Source organism: Zea mays, chromosome 4 (assembly GCF_902167145.1).
Source record: "Zea mays cultivar B73 chromosome 4, Zm-B73-REFERENCE-NAM-5.0, whole genome shotgun sequence".
Taxonomy (NCBI): Eukaryota; Viridiplantae; Streptophyta; class Magnoliopsida; order Poales; family Poaceae; genus Zea; species Zea mays.
In genome coordinates, this window is record NC_050099.1 from 178095555 (window position 1) to 178109740 (window position 14186).

General features: G+C 43.8%; 1 protein-coding gene and 1 long non-coding RNA gene across 2 annotated transcripts; one reads left to right on the forward strand and one right to left on the reverse strand.

The window, feature by feature from the left end:
• Window positions 1-5342: 5342 nt before the first annotated feature.
• On the forward strand, window positions 5343-5743 carry LOC103654155 (uncharacterized). The gene is made up of 3 exons (XR_565936.2): window positions 5343-5395; window positions 5492-5556; window positions 5660-5743. It is a non-coding gene; the product is annotated as an uncharacterized lncRNA (long non-coding RNA).
• Window positions 5744-12400: 6657 nt separating this feature from the next.
• LOC542357 (proliferating cell nuclear antigen 2) lies at window positions 12401-13842 on the reverse strand. The gene is given in 4 exon segments (NM_001111934.1): window positions 12401-12786; window positions 12998-13095; window positions 13184-13336; window positions 13433-13842. Coding segments are annotated over 4 exon segments (792 nt in total). The 5' UTR covers window positions 13752-13842; the 3' UTR covers window positions 12401-12564.
• Between the last annotated feature and the right edge of the window lie 344 nt (window positions 13843-14186).

The following is a 14186-nucleotide window of genomic DNA, read 5'->3' on the forward strand; positions in this document are numbered from 1 at the left end:
GACCATCTGCTACAAATGGGTTTTGCTCTGAGTAATACAATGATAATCCTCGGACATTGTGTCAAGGTGTCTCTGCCACAATTCAGCCACATCATTCGGCTCACAGAAAACCAGTATTGTTGCAAACAACCTCCGTAGCGCTAATGGCATTTGGTAAAGAGCAGCTTCATTGAGACACTCATCTATTGTGTTGTCTGCTTCAAGTAATCCCCTTCTTTGTGCTGCCTCACGAAACGATGGTAGTGTGTCACCGTCTACTGTCCTTAGATCCACATAGGAGGTAGCACCAGTCACATGGTTTAGGAGGAGCCGAAGATAGAAGCGCTCCCCCTCAGATGGTAGAGCAGAGACGATTCTACCGACTTGTCCACCCGTATTTCGTTTCCTCCTTTGCCACACTTTGCCCTGCTACCAAGTGTACCACTCAGGGAAGTCACGATACAGGATGCCCCGAGCCTCCTCGTACAGCTTATTCGCCTCAAAATATGTTGTAATCATTGACCTATCAGCACCTGGACGGTTGACGACTCGCTCGACCATTTGTCGCTCGTGAAACGTCACCATGTGCATGTTTGGAAGATGGAGTTGCAGCTGCATCACAGATGGAGAGTTCTGACTAAGCTCAAATCCATATATCCTCCATAAGGCCTCCGGAGGAGTCACCCACCTTGCATCTCTATACTGCTGGATCTCATCTACATCACCATTTTCCTTACTCGTATCTCTCATAACAACAGACGCACGATCATGGCCTTTGTATATGTACTTGAACAGGTACTTAACAGCCTTGATGCTCCCACACGCCTCAACATTGATGTGACAGTTGAAGAGCCGAAGGAGGTAAGGGTTGTAAGGGACAACCCATCTATTGTCCAATTCACATCCTCGAACCTTTTCCTTACGCCCATCGTCACGAAATATTTGACTATCTCATACCGAGTTGCAATGGCCTCGATCTTGGCTCCCTAATTTGATTTCAGCACAAAATAGATTGTGGTACGAACAATATATATAGTTATGTAAATGAAACCTAAAGAGGGGTTGTCTTACATTGATGTCAGACAAAATGTAATGTTGCCTGTCACGATAACGTGGTTCAATCGGGAATTTAACTTCAACTCGAGCGACAATACTATACTTCCGTTGTACCCCATAAAAATCTCCATCGCTATAGTCGTCGAACAACCTGAAGCTATATCAAACATGCGACTAAATAACGTTCATATAAATTTGATAGCTAAATCTTGTGTTAACTTTGTTTATAATATAACTTACATAGGCATCCTGTTTTTCTTGTCCAATGCAACTCTTTCGCGGTTCAATACGGCTGGCTCCATCAAAACCTTTTATCATTTGAAAATATTTTAAACTAAATTGTAAAATGGTCTAATGCATTGATATAGCACGACATCAATAAGTTGAAGGATGGGATTGGATGTGCCCAATAAGGTATTTGATGATTTATGTGTGATAAAGCTACAATGTCCAAAGCAAGGGCTGATAGAAATTCAGTTGGAATAACGTCTACTAATGACACACGGTCGTCTTGTGCAGCCCCATTAATGCACGATAAGGAAGACATTTCCTCAACAATATCAGACCCAGGACCTATTTGGGACTATGAACCAAAGTGGGACACAGGTCCAAAATAGGATGGAGATCATTGCTATAGCCGCTGGCAAAGTAGTGTCGTATACATAACCGGCTGGCAATCTATTTTGACCTGTATTGCTCTTCTTGTTTATAGGCACATGATGTTTCGGCGATTTTGAATTTTAGTGAAAATGGTACACCAGAATATGTTCCCTATACTGACGATATGTTTCCGTTGCAACGCACGGGCATCCACCTAGTAGGTGCTTAAGTCCTCTACACGTTAAATCCTTCTCAACCCCCGAAAGGCCCTGTGGTTTGGAAGGCCATGTGTGCAAAAAGCAGGTGAAGCTGATCGTGATCAGGGAAACTTTTTTTTCTGGATAAGTGATTGAATTGTTTTTCCCCAAGAAAAGTTATAACATACTCCCTCCGTCATGTAGCTAAGGTATTCTACGACTACAAGTTTTAGGATACAGTATACGGTCAATTAAATGGCACATGTAGCCCTTCCCGGTTACTATATTTGGTTTAGTAATAGAAATTAATGATACTTTGGTTACTCTTATGTTTGCTAGTACACTTAAAGACAATACAAGTCATAAGAGTCTTAGGCTATTTTCTAATCTGCCTCTTATTTTAAATTCCTCTATATAAATGAAGTTGTCTACTGTGCAAAGTAGTATCATATACATAACCGGCTGGCCAAAATAGGATGGAGATCATTGCTATAGCTGGGTATATAACTGATGAGAAGATGCATATTGCTCGGGACTATCTAGAGAAGAATACAAGACAGGCTTGTGGCATTAAGACTGATCAGGTATCTTGAACAGTTTTCTTCCTTTAATTCAATATTATGTGCATAAGAATAGAACATGTGTTTTAAAAGCAACCTTGGAATTTGTTGTGAACTCTGTTATTTTATAATGTATGTATGCTTAAACCACCTGATCATACTAACACGGTTTCAGCAGTACGTGAAGTGTCCCAATAGGCCAGTGCACTTGCTTCTTGTTTCTGGTTCCACGTTATTACCAATTTTGGACTTAACTGATCAACCATGCACATCTACAGGTTGAAGTTACAGATACTGCTCTTCTTGCTCTCATTAAAAACTACTGTTGAGAAGCTGGAGTGAGGAACCTTCTAAAGCAGATTGAGAAAATTTACTGTAAGGTGTGTAAAATAACTTCTGCATACTGATCTGACCCCTCTATCAGGGAAGGAGAAAATGTTGGCTGATTGTTGATAATGGTTAAGCAACCCCAAGGCATTGGTATGGTATAAAAGGTTACTGTTAGTTTTAGAGCCAATGCCTCCATTGATATCTTATGCTAGCCAATATAATGATGCCATACAGCCTTTGCTGGTCGATATTATCATACTGACTTTTAAAATGCCTTGCAAACTTTTTACCTCTATAGATAGCTCTGCAGCTTGTTCGCCAAAGAGTATCGAATGAGCCAGACCATGAGTCTGTCAGTGCCACTGTAACTGAGGAATCTGGTAGTGGTGAATTTTATTGAAGCAGAAATTTGATAGTTAGATGGTGTTTTCTATTTGAGCAGTAAATGATGTTTGTTCTTGTACTTAATGGCATATCCAAAATCGAAGGAAGAGAAGCATGTGAGAAAGAGAATTGTGAACTGATGCAATTCACCGTACACAAATCATACTATTAGCTAAGCCTTACCACTATCATTAGATAAATAGCATCAACCTATATATACAGGAAGTATGCATATAAACTTTACACTACCCCAATAAATACCCGAAATACACACAAGTTTGGAATATTATACTATAGAAAATCCAAAGTGACCAATAATTAGGAACACAGGGAGTAGATAATAACGTAAATAACAAAAATCACCTCCCATGGTGCAGGATAGATACATTAGTTTTACATGATATAGTGAACTGCGAGCAGATGAGTGGTGATGTGAACTGCGAGCACTTTAATGCTTAACACATGTATAAATTAGTGAATAGTGAACAGATCAATGTATTACGTATTCCTATTAATGAAAGCACTAAAAACTCAATCAGTAAAATTAAACAAAGCCAACCAGCAGACAGCTTGATACCTTCACCGCAAGGGGACACGCGAGTGGTGATGTGGAGAATCTTAGTAGGGATCCTGACAGGTCCCTTAACCCTCAAATGCTTGCCCTTGGCTCCCTTTACCAAATCCGCACAATCTAAAATGTACCAGAAATCGCATAAATTTGTCACTTCAATAATTCATTGAAAATACCAATGAACAAATGCAGAATAATCAGCCTAATGATAGAAGGTAGTAAGTATATATACTAAAGCAGATGACTGCAAATCATAATTCGAATCGCGCATTTATTTGTACTAATTCATGAATACGGAAACTGTTTGCTAGATGATTGTACTGAATTGCATTGAATGATCTGAAATTTCTGAATCCTCACTTTGCAGAGATGGACACATCAAGCCCTGCAGCACTTGTCAATGCACAGATGCATAACATGTTTGTTGGGTGAAGAGTGCGCACGGTTGTTCAAGTCCAACACAATGAAGGTGGAGTGCTTGTCGGGCAGTCCACCGATGGGCACCAGTTGTGTGTCAAAAGTGCCATGGACGTCCCCGTATCACATTTTATGGAGGTTTATGGAATTGCTGAAAACAGCCAGACCATCCATGCTAAAGTTTGCACAGATTTTGGTCCCAACTTTGGTGAGATTTCAAATGCCTTTGGTGTTTGCCTCGGCCCTTTGATTGCAATAGTATGAACTGTTAGTGTATTCTGAGTGCTACCATGGTTTAAACTTCCCCACATCCAAGCTTGCTAAATCTTATTTCATTCCATGTCATAAGAAGACCAGTAAACCCATGCCCCTAATGTACACCAATTTAACCATGCAAAATCTGTGAAAATTTGAGTTTCACACTCCTAATGAGTCATTAGCTACAATTTTGTCCTCCCTTATGGTAATATTTTGCCTGGACCCTGACCTTAACCTATGAACATTAAGGAGCAACTGACAAGTAAATAAGCAGTACTGTATGTTCCCTTCTTTTCTGAACTTGTCACAGTGCCTGGGGTTTTCCTAATCGGATGAGCAAATATATGTTTTTCATTGGGAACTTGATCTTGTCTTTTTAGAACATCAGAGCAGCCTACGTGATTTTCCTGTTTATACAAATTACAGAGGCAGGGAGGAGGCGAAAAGCCTAATTATTTAAACTGTTGTATCTGGACATTTAGGATGTGGATTTATAGTTAGATGTTGGGTGCTTATTGACCTAGAGCAGATGAGTATATATACCTATTCGTGACTTCAGGACTTGAACTACCTATAAACATGCAGATATTGTACTAATTCATGAATACGGAAACTGTTTCTTTTCAGGGTATTGATTACCTGAAGTATGACAACTGCTACAATTTGGGAATAAAGCATCAGAAAAGGCAAGACAACTCATATATCTTCCCTTAGTGTTGATCACAGTTTAGAACACACACGACCTTGACATGTGTACTAAAGTTTGTTTAATGGTGTTATATTTGTAGATATCCTCCTATGCGAGATGCTCTTAATTCAACTGGGCGCCAAATATTCTACTCTTTGTGTGAATGGTAGGCCTCTTTCCTTTAGAGGGGGAGTACAATTATATGTCTTGCTTACCTTCAATGCTTACTGAATCAAGATCTCTGTAATGCGCTAATGTTATTTTAACTTAGGGGCCAGTATGATCCAGCCTTATGAGCTGGAAAAGTGGGCAATAGTTGGCGTACAACTGACAACATAACGGATACATGGAAAAGGTAACCCATGTTCTTTTCAGAGGAAAGAAGAGAGAGAACATTAGCTCTGTCGATGTGCTCTCAAACTGACTTATTTATGTATCTGGTGAAAACAAGCATGACAGACATTGCTGATAAGAACAACAAGTGGGCATCATATGTTGGACCTGGTGGTTGGAATGGTAATTATGTTAGTGATGAGTTCAAGCTGTCTGCAATTTGCAATGCTTTGTGGAGCTGTTCAGTATACTGTTACTCTATTATTGAACCTCTGCTTTTCTGCAGACCCAGATATGCTGGAAGTAGGCAATGGTGGCATGACCTTAGCAGAGTATCGATCACATTTTAGCATATGGGCTCTCATGAAGGTAAGTTTTCAATGAGATTGGACCGATGTTGTATGATCATATTTTGAGTAAAGAGGGTCGACCAAAGAGTTTTGAAAAATAAAAATTGTAGTTCATTGAAGATGATGATTGGTATGTAAGTATTACAATTATTGATTCTCCACTTACTGATGTTAATTGTAAAATTATTCTAGAACTTATGTTGTTTGTGACTTTCAGATTAAGGCCAAGACAATCAGTGAAATTCACTCTGAGGCAGAAAAGAATCTTGGATTATGCCCTGGAGCAGCATCTGTCATTAGGAATGGCCGTAGCTCACCAGGAGGGCCCCTTTCACCTGGAGGGGGATTTCCAATGAATCGGCCAGGAACTAGAGGCATGATGCCTGGGATGCCTGGTTCAAGAAAGATGCCTGGAATGCCTGGGTTGGACGGTAGATGGTGTTTGTTATTGTATTTAATGGTAGATCCAAAATAGAAGGAAGAGAAGCATGTGAGAAAGAGAATTGTGAACGGATGCAACTCACCGTACACAAATCGTACTATTAGCTAAGCCTTCCCACTTACATTAGATAAATAGCGTCAACCTCTATATACAAGAAGTATGCATATAAACTTCACGCTACCCCAATAAATACCTGAAATACACACAAGTGTGGAATATTACACTAATTACTAATTAGTGTGTCAATTATAGATCAGATAAGGAGAAAATTATGTAATATGCAGGCTGACATTAGAATACCTGTAAGTAACAGAGCGATAGAACTAAATAATGGCAGCTATGTTTGTATCTCTATACGACTTGGAAGCTCAGGTAAGCTAGGGCATTTTTCGAAGAAGCAAACATCAAATAAATAACACAATTTGATGAGGCACCTACAGCTAGCGTGGAAATGAACTAATAAAAAGAGAAATAACAAAAAACAATGAACTCATACAACCAATAGGGTAAAAGAAAGGAAAGTACCTGCCAGCCGAGGAATCTGCAGCCGTAAAAGGCACACCTGTCAGCCGTCACACGAACTGATGCTGCTTGTCCAGACACCTATATAACACAGCACACCAGCATTGTTTAAAATATTAGAGTTTCAGCATTGCCAGCTATTCAAAGCCTAATTTTAGGTTCAAATATTTTAAACAAGATCTCTGAACCAGATTTCAAATCATGTGTCGCATATAGAATCGTGTTCAATTACAAAAAGAAAAGAAATCACTTCAATATTCTTGCAAATGGATAAATGAACTCTATGCATTCAACTTAGTAATTTTGCAAGACATACACAATTTTAAGTGTATTCCAATTTCTCTGCAATTCATTTATTATGTTCCTTGAAAACTGGATTTATTTGTTTGGATGGCCATATACTGCATTGATTTGATGAGGATGGAAAACAATGAGACAAAGATTTTATCCATGTAAGATATTTGACTATTGTCTTTGTACATCGTCAAGATACAACAACCATAGATGCAAAATGAAATACAATTAAAAAGGACCCTGGCTTTTGATTGCTGAGTCCCAATACACAAACTGTAGCAGCAAAACCTTTAAACATTGAAGAAAAATAGTAATCACTGAGTAAAACTTGTCTGGAACTTCTTAACTGATATGGTTTCTTGGCTATTTTATTTTAATAAGGAGTTCTCAGACTGTCTGATGTTTTTACTTTTCAGTCATGTGTTTGGGAGAGATGGCTACTCAGGATGATGAAAACCGTGTAAGAAAATTGTTAAGCGCCATTGGAAAAGTCTAGACAGCTGAAGAGAAATATTTTGATGTTGTAACTGGTCTGAGGTATGTAGCTTATTATGTATGTGATACTGAAATGGGGTGTCAACATTCAAGAGTGAGGTTGTTGCAATGGTCAGAGTTATGACATTTGTCAACTGTGCTGGCCCATGCAGAGGATGCCTACCAGTTGCAATGCCTAACAATGGCTTGCCTACTGTGCTGAATTTCAGCATAAGATACAACCTGTGTAGAAGAGCAACACTGTTAACCTGGTGTTGCTATGATTCTATACGTTACTGGATTCATCCTCATGCTTCCGATTGCAGGTACCCCATATATAGAATTCCAACAGGGCCAACATTGAAGGATCTTGATGCCTGTTTTTTGACATTCCATTGCCTAGCAACACCTTGCAAGGGTAAATACTAAGCGACTTGTAGCGCCATAAGGATTTTACTTTGCCTCTTGACTGAATGCAATGGCACCTGTGTGACATTTTTGCCTCTTGACAGAATGCAATGGCACCTGTGACATTTTGCCTATGTAGACACAACTTCAGATTTTGCATCTGTTGCATATAGAGTTCTTACCCCCATTTTTCTTGCAGATTGTGACCCTCCTACGCTAGCATGCCCTGACTTTGGGGGAATTAACCACGGCACGACTGCAGCTGGGAAACTATCTTTGCCTATCTTTGGGCTGGCACCTTACAAATTACGTGCCTCCATTTGGACATCTGACAAAACCCAAGAACGGGACCGTGTCACCTCTCTGATGCAGGAGGCTGACAGCTGGCTCCGCACAATACAAGTACAACGTGGAGATGATCTGTGGCTGTAAATGGTTCATTTAGTATGAATATGGCATAGAGACACCTGAGTGCCCTTTTGTAACGGGGGGAATGTATGAGTTATAAGCCTGCGTGCATAACTTTTTCTCCTGTCTCCAGTAAGCTGTATCTTTTGTAGGTTTGTTTTGTGGGGTGAAAGTAAAGATGGATGGTGGAAAAGGCAAAATTGGAGGCAGTGTAGAACTGAAGTGAAATATGGGACAAAAGAATAAAGATTTTCACTTATTAGAGTTGAGAAAGTTCCAGTGTTCATGTTTTGGTTACCAAAGTCCATCACTCATCGGTTCTACAATAAATAGAAGAAATACACCAGAAGTACAAATACTGATCTTCAAAGTGCAGATGTTGGTCCTCTTCGTTTTAACAGAGGGTTTCTTCAGGTAGTTTTTTTAAAAATAGAGCGTTTAGGCCTTATTCAATCTGACTGTTGCAACACAATTAGGCAAAATCTTATTCAATCTGAGAGCAAGTTAAATTGAACGAAAAAAATCTGATAAGAGATGAAATCACAATAAAGGGAAAAAACAACTAGCTGCTGGGTCGTGGCCTGTTACTTCCCTTTGTTGCAATGCGGTGGGCTAGGGATGCTTGTATCTGTTAAAAGGCAATTGAGACCATATCAAGTACTGCATACATTGCCCTCAGGAGATGATTTAAAAGACATAGGTTCCTACATTTCACCCACACTAACTTATATTTAAAAGATGGGTTATGTTGTTTGCTTCAGCAAGCTTAATCACATAAGAAAATTGTGATTAATCTTTGTTTTCTTGCAGAATGACCATGATCCATCAAAGTTATTATCTGAGACACCATGAAAACTTCTTTATTTCCTGGTTGCTAATGGTGCTCATGTTGATGCAGATTGAAAATACAAAAGCATTACCATGTAGTAGGAGAGAAATGTATTACCCGCACAGCTGTGGTTTGCTTCCTCGCCGCGAGTGAGGAATGACTGGTTGGAGGTGGAGACTTTGCTCCGGCGATGGAACCGACGGCAGAATTTGTGGGCGATGTAGCTACAATGTATATATGCTTGTATCCGTTAAAAGGCAATTGAGACCATATCAAGTACTGCATACATTGCCCTCGGGAGATGATTTAAAAGACATAGGTTCCTACATTTCACCCACACTAACTTATATTTAAAAGATGGGTTATGTTGTTTGCTTCAGCAAGCTTAATCACATAAGAAAATTGTGATTAATCTTTGTTTTCTTGCAGAATGACCATGATCCATCAAAGTTATTATCTGAGACACCGTGAAAACTTCTTTATTTCCTGGTTGCTAATGGTGCTCATGTTGATGCAGATTGAAAATACAAAAGCATTACCATGTAGTAGGAGAGAAATGTATTACCTGCACAGTTGTGGTTTGCTTCCCCGCCACGAGTGAGGAATGACTGGTTGGAGGTGGAGACTTTGCTCCGGCGAAGGAACCGGCGGCAGAATCCGTGGACGATAAGATTGTTCGCGGCTAGATTGGAGGGGGGCGAGCGTGGTTGTTCGCGGCATGCGCAGAACGGATGTGTTATGTTTGTTGTGATGCGCGCAGGGGGAGGCGACAGCGTGATTAGAGATAGGCACGCGTGGTTGTTTGCGGCATGCACGGGGCTCATATTGGAACCTTCGCGGTGGTGGTTGGCGCGGTCGCGGCATGCACGGGTGGATTGGCGAGGGCAGGTAGGGGGAGGGGGAGGGGGAGTAGGATTGAGCGCGTACCAAACCTCTCCGCCAGGGCATGCGACAACGGATGTACCTCGGGGCCGCGCGTGGGGGATTCTCGGTGGCGGCTGCTGGGTTGAACGGGTCGCGCTGGAGATGTGGCGGGGTATGCTCGGTGTCGTTGCGATGCTTGCGGCGTGACTCGTGGAAGGATTTGCGGACGGGCGTGCGGGCGGTTGGTAGGCGGCGAGGTTTGCGGCGGCGAGGTTTCTGGTGCTCGGTTGGGTGCGGGTGGGCGGCTGGTAGGCGGCGAGGTTTTCGGTGCTCGGTTGGGCGTGGGTGGGCGGTTGTTAGGCGGCGGGCGTTCGGTTGCGGCGATTTTCGCGGGGGATGGGCGCGCGGTAGCAGGAGGAGTTGGGTAGCGGCGGGGGCAGTCTACACTCCCCTCTTAATAGTTGTAGAGATATTGCATTATATAGTGATTTAATAGTATATAAATATGAAAAATATAATCATCATTTAACAATATAATTAAAATTATCTATTATTCATCATTATTCTATAGTTTGATTAATTTGGCATAGTTTGCGAGCCAGAACGAGTAGGATTGGCTTGGCTCGTTGGAAAAACGAGCTCCAAAATCTGGCTTGGCTCGGCTCGCTCGAGGCTCACGAGACGCTCCGATCTGAGCCGCCCCGAGCTCGAGCTAGCTCGCGAGCCTCAGGCTTTTTTCCAGCCCTAGCGTAATGGAGGTCATGTAGCATAGTAGCAGCACTAGCAACACCGAACAACAGTGTTGTCGCCAAATCATAAATGCACCCAGGATTGCAAATTTGTGGGGTAGGCCTTGTGGGGACAACGGGACGGTCACCCAAAACTTAGGGTGTGTTTGGTTGAGGAGTGGGGGGGGAATAGAGTGACTATATTCTATTTTTTGGATGTTTGGTTTCCAACAAAATAAGAGCGTAGTGGCTCCTATGTTTACCAAGGTTTTTATGAGTGAAACATGTATGTTTGAGTTTATTTTGCGGTTTATGTGCCCCCATGTTTACCTTTTAAGATTTGGTGGATTCCTATCTTGTGGTATGTAAATAATGTAATGTCATCAGCAGCACTACAGGTTGGGTTAGCTCTATTTCTTTTGCTAGATGCCATTAAGGAAAAAGGTCCTCGTGGATAGTCAGTTGACCACTATATAACGGGTAGAAGAGGTCAATCTGCAACAAACACATTTCCATGTTGATGTTGAATTGATTGATGCCTATTCCATGGACCAATAGGTCCCACCTTGGCATCTCATGCTGCATAGATTGACCTAGTGCCATCTCCTACAACATTGAACAAGGCTCTAAGTCACTGTTTCGAAATCTGTTCAATGGAAAGAGACAACACATTACCATCTAACTCATAAATAAGGATGGATGTAAATACTGCCCAATGAATAGGGACCTAAATCACGACTTGCCTGAGGCGACACCAGGTGGGAGATGCAGTTACGACTCACCCGAGGCTACCCCCGGACGAGAGACATAGTCACGACTCACCCGAGACCAACTTTGGCCGGGAAACACAGTCACGACTTGCCCGAGACCAATCCCGGGCGGGGGATGCAGTCACAACTCGTTTGAGGCCAACCCGAGCGAGAGACGCAGTCATGACTCGCCCGAGACCAACCTCGAGAGGAAGACGCAGTCACAACTTGCCCAAGGGCAACCCCAGGTGCGAGACGCAGTCACGACTCGCTCGAGATTAACCCCAACCACGACTCACCCGAGGCCAACAACGCATGAGAGACACAGTCACAACTCGCCCGAGGCCAACCCTAGACCAGATATACAGTCACGACTCGCCCGATGCCAACCCCGAGCAGGAGACGCAGTCACAACTCACCCGAGAACAACCCCGGACGGTAGACACAGTCACGAGTCACGACAACCCCGAACGGTAGACACAGTCACGAGTCACGACTCACCTGAAGCCAACCCCAGGCAGGAGACACAGTCACGACTCGCCTAAGCACAACCCTAGTTGGAAGACGCAATCACAACTCACCCAAGGCCAACCCCAGACAAGCAACACATTTCCGACTCGCCTAAGGATATCTCGAGCAATGATTCCGAAGGTGCCAAACTGCACCAACTCTACAAGGGCATGACCAACTCCGTCGACCTACTCTGCAAGGCGGACCAGCTGACCAACCAGCATGCTAAGTGACGTCTTCCACTTCGAGGGGCCCTACTTTAGGGTTCATCGGCAGCAAACACATCACGTTCAGCTTTTTCAACTTCCTTGCCACCGCCACAAGGAGAACTTGATGAATGATGACACTTATGCCAAGAAAAAAGAAAACCAGGCCTAAGAGATACACACCACATCCCTTCTTTGTTGGGAGACCAGATGGCAGCATCATACACAAAGCACAAGCCCAGTAAATCAGTAATCCATGGATTCATGTAGCAGTCACAGAAAACTAGCTGAAGCAGTCTAGCCTAAGAGATACACATCACATCCCTTCTTCGCTTGCAAAGAGTAGCTAAGCAAACAACGGCTGGAAGGAAGAGCAGGCAACACGAGCATTATGTCGTCACAGGCCATCAGGGCTTCATCTCCTCGTCATCGTCGATCTTGGGGGCCAGGTAAAATCTAATGTAACCCATCTCAGCGATCTTGTACTCGACCACCACTGGAAGCTCGGACGACAGGCTGATAGTGACTTGCTCAGACAGTGAAGACGCCTTGGTGAAGGAGTTCATGTACCGCAGGGCAAAGGTCAGGGAAACCGGCTCCTGCATCTCTATAATGGTAGCCTCTTCTGGCTGCATTCACCAAAACAGCATCCATTAGCCAGTGCAGTCATCTTTTGTATGCTGCAATATTTTTGCATTGGTACAGCATTGAGAACCCATCACTAATGCTGCAACTTTTTTAAAGCTACTAGTACATTACTACTATGGTACAGCCAATTCATCAAAACAGGCACAACAGAATTCAGCACATGAAGCGACATACAGGGTTATAACAAGGTACCTTGTCAATAGTTTGGTTCTGCCTGCAGACAATGTTTGCACTCCCAATTTCTCCAGATGTGGAGAACTTCACGCCCTCCTTAGTCACCGAGATGACGACTGCGACAAGATAACGCCAACTGCTCAGTCAACAAAGACTTACACCATCCATGGCAGTAAAATCACCAAGAAAAAAAATCTTCTCTACCTGTGTCTCCGATGCTGCTAAGATCTTTGCAGATCCTCATAAACTCAGCAGAAGGCATGCGGACGATGGCCTGGTACTCGGAATCCGGGATTCCGAGGTGCTCGCTATCAATGTCCATCAGTTTCATCTCGAAATCCGCGATCTTATCTTGCTCTGATCATTTCCACACGGGAACAACGACGGTGGTTGGGGTGAAAGAGCGCCCAGAAATAGTGAAGAAAAAAATAGAGAGAAGGAACGGCCACTCACTGGGCGACTCGAACATGAAAGTGACGGTGTCGGAGCCGTCGTCGGCCTTGATGGTGATGATGTCCTCGTTGCCAGCGCAGCGGAGCATCTTGGCCATGTTGTTGAGGTTCATGCCCATGGAGAGGTTGCGGTCGCAGCGGTAGTGCTCGAAGCCCTCGGCGCGAAGGAGCAGCGCGACGAGCGCGACGTGGCTCGAGTCCATGGCCTGCAGCGAGAACCCGGTCCCGGAGCAGTCGAAGTTGGCGTCCGTGACCAGCTCGCGGATCGCCTCCAAGACCTTCTTGAGGAGGCTCCCCTGCACCAGACGCAACTCCAACATCGTGGCGGCGCTGTCCTCGTCGGCGGCGCCCCGGCGGCTGTGGATGGGAAGAGGAAACCCTAGCTGGGAGCGGGGCGAGCTTTGGGAGGGGGGAGCGGCGGCGCGAGGGAAGGGGAACGCGGGGAGATTAATAGGGAGGCGTTTGGGGACGCCGAACGGAAAAGGGAGGGAGAAATTTGGCGCAACCGCCACCTGCCGCGAAATGTTTTCCCGCCTGGCCGATCCTTGCTTCGGAAGGTCCACCTGACAGGTGGGGGCCCTGGTCCGTGGTTAAGGATTGGACCCACCTGTCGGTGGGGAGACACGGGCGGCGGCGGTGGCCGGTTTGGGAAAGGGCGGGGCATCCGAAACTGAGGCGGGAGACGCAGCATTTCCCGCCATCTCTGCTGCTCAGCACAAGCTCGGTCCCTCCAGTCGTTTTGGGTTTTGTTTCCA